General features: G+C 27.9%; 1 protein-coding gene across 1 annotated transcript; it reads left to right on the top strand.

Annotated features, from left to right (window-relative positions):
- Positions 1 to 1,631: 1,631 nt before the first annotated feature.
- On the top strand, positions 1,632 to 2,712 carry LOC137826303 (dirigent protein 22-like). Its single transcript, XM_068632222.1, has 2 exons — positions 1,632 to 1,864; positions 2,194 to 2,712. Exons 1-2 carry the CDS (start codon positions 1,722 to 1,724, stop codon positions 2,615 to 2,617), a joined length of 567 nt encoding a protein of 188 aa, XP_068488323.1. The 5' UTR covers positions 1,632 to 1,721; the 3' UTR covers positions 2,618 to 2,712.
- Positions 2,713 to 3,089: the final 377 nt, after the last annotated feature.

Genomic DNA, 3,089 nt, shown 5'->3' with positions numbered 1-3,089 from the left:
ATAGATGATAAAAATAAAAAAAGGCATGATACTAGTTATTGAAACTAGTTATTTATTTATAATATAAAGACATTTTAAATGATTAATTAATTTCTAACTAATATAAATTTGATTGTTTTAATTTGACTTTTTATTGAAAAAAAAATTGAATTTTAAAGTATTTTCTATTTTTATGTAAATACCTTCCAATATTATTTGATTTTATCATTAATTCACTCTTGGAAAATAAATGTGCGAACGAGTAAAATGATTGATGAGTTGTAGATAAGAAAATAAAAATAAAAATATTAACATCATTTAGTTAGTTGACAACAAAAATTAAATAATAAAGATATTTTAAAAACTAAATAAAATAATTTTTTTAATAAAAACTCAATTGAAATTATTAAATTTATAAAATACTTAAACTTTAATTAAATCTTTTTAAAAATAAATTTCTATAAAAATTTTAATTTTTTTTTCATAGTTTAAGATAATGTTGTTTACCTAAGCTATAACATACTTGTAAGGTAACCAATGTTACAACCTAATCACTAGACTAAGCCTTCAGTATATAAATGATAAGGTGTGTATTACTTATTTTTATGTATTTATTAATTAAATTGTATCTCAATTACATTGAATTCTTACACTGTTTTCATAAATACAAAAAAAAAGAGTATATCTTAAAAGGAAAAAAAACTTAATAGACAAAAAAAATGTTGATTTTATAATACAAAAATATTTCTAAGTAAATAAAATTTTTAGATTAATACTCATTTTGTTTTCTTTTTCTGTCCTCATTAATGTTTGTGATTTAGTAACATATGTATGTAGAATAAGCAAAACTATTGTACAATTGTTACTAAGGACATAATTGGTAACAAGGTGGATATAAAACTACCTATAATGCGTTGGTAGTAACACATCAAAATGGTTTATGAAGTTGTGGGACATTGAGAGGACAATGATTAAAGAACTTTAGGTTAGCAAGGTATTAATTATATTATGATTTTTTGCTTCGAATCAAAGAAAACCCTACAAAAAATTCCAATGTTTGATCATGTGTTGAAGGCTTATGTTTTTTCTTAGCAGTTATGGTTGACTTAAAAAATAGTTTTGGTTTTTAACTATTGTTTTTTTATGAATATGTTAATAAATAATCAACTCCAAACATCAAGTAAATATTTAAATTGGCTGATTAATTTTTAATAACTAGATCCGTCCAATAAACACTTATATTCTTGCAATATGCACATTTCACCATAAAACTAATACATAAAATAAGATAATGATTTCATGTATAGCTAGGTTTTTTTCTATGCTATTTCAATTGAGTTTTATATTCCATTTTCACATTTGGCTGTTTATTTTTTTTAAGTTTTGTGATTTTAAAAAAATGTGAAAAAAATAAACGAAGAAAAATACGATCATTATTAATAAAAATAGTACAAAATTTATTTTAATCACTAATGTTTATAAGAAAATATCAAAATGTTAAAATTAAAAGATATAAAAAATGCAAGAAAAAAAAAGTATGGAGAAGCATTTTGAAAAATATAAAAATAGAAATTACATGGTGTTATGTTACATAGAAGTGTCCATTGATAAATGATTGTGACACCCACTACGTGTACATTAGTTGCAAGGTTGGTGTGTGATCATTATAAGGACTCGTGTCTTTCCATTTGCTAACCCCTCCTTCCAAAACCAGTTCATCTTGTGATCTCATCAACATAACCATGTTCACCCAATTTTTCATCTTCTTTCTCCTCTTCACTCCCATCATCTCCACCACACCACATGAAACCCATGATTTCGTCCGTACCTTAGACCGCAAAATGTCGGGGTTGGACGAAAACCAAGAAAAGTTCAGCCGTTTCAGGTTAAGTTCCCATATACATCTTTTAACGTAATAAGCTCACAGTTGCAGCCATTACAGATACTTAAAAAATCTTTACACTGCAATCAATAACAGTTCCTAAAATTTTTATTACATCATTTGATATATTTCATACTCTCTTTTTTCACTCTATTTGTTTCTAAATTGCAATCTGTCTTTAGGTTTTGATCCACCATTTTTTCGAGATAACCATTCGTTTCTGTTTCTGCAGTTGTAGTCTTTAAAAATCCATGGTTTATCTTTAAATTGTGATCTAATGTTTTTAAAAGTTACTTATTGCATGAATTGTTGTTTTGAATTCCCTTACACAGGTTCTATTGGCACGACGTGGTGAGTGGACGCAACCCTTCTTCCATAGAAGTAGTTTCATCAGGGAAGAACTCAACGACGTCGTTCGGATCGGTGAACATGATAGAGAACCCTTTGACATTGGAACCCCAATTGAACTCTCAGTTGGTGGGGATGGCGCAGGGGTTCTATGCTTCGACGTCCCAGAGTGAGGTTACCTTGCTGATGGCTATGAACTTTGCCATCACTGAAGGGAAGTATAATGGTAGCAGCATCACCATTCTGGGAAGAAACCCTGTGTTCAACAAGAAGAGGGAGATGCCTGTGATTGGTGGAAGTGGCCTCTTTCGATTTGCTAGGGGTTATGCTCAGCTTAGGACTCACTGGTTCTCACCCTCCACTAGGGATGCCATTGTTGAGTACACTGTTTATGTTTTGCATTATTAAATATATAGCATGGTGCAATATTACTTATATGTGCCATACCATCTTGGACATTTTACCTTTCTACTTTCCTTTTATATTTAAATATTTATTTCTTATTTTCTGCTTTTGGGCCATTATTGATTTATAGACATTTATTTTTTAGTTAACAGAAATTCAGCACCCTGCATTTAATAAGGAGATTGGGACAAATATAGACATTTACTCGTTTAGTTAAAACAATTAGGAAATTTTATAAAGATAGTTGTTGAATGGTTTAATAGGAAAATGATATATCTCAAAAAAATATAAATTTGTTTTTAGAATGTTTTTAGATCAAAAAAATAATTTTGTTCTAGAACCTATATCATAACATGTACCAAAATTTGAGCTCATCAACGTATAAATATATAATGACTTCATTTTTCATATTTAGTGTACACACATTTATCACAAAAAATTATAAGTTTTTCATGCCATTATTTTGGAGTTTATT

The sequence above is a fragment of the Phaseolus vulgaris genome, chromosome 8 (genome assembly GCF_000499845.2).
Source record: "Phaseolus vulgaris cultivar G19833 chromosome 8, P. vulgaris v2.0, whole genome shotgun sequence".
Lineage (NCBI taxonomy): Eukaryota > Viridiplantae > Streptophyta > Magnoliopsida > Fabales > Fabaceae > Phaseolus > Phaseolus vulgaris.
Note: the sequence above shows the minus strand (reverse complement) of the source record. Positions and strands in the feature narration are given on the sequence as shown.

Coding starts and splice junctions, on each gene's coding strand:
- LOC137826303 (XM_068632222.1), top strand. CDS start 1,722: ATGTTCACCCAATTTTTCATCTTCTTTCTCCTCTTCACTCCCATCATC. Junction 1,865..2,193: donor GAAAAGTTCAGCCGTTTCAG/GTTAAGTTCCCA, acceptor TCCCTTACACAG/GTTCTATTGGCACGACGTGG.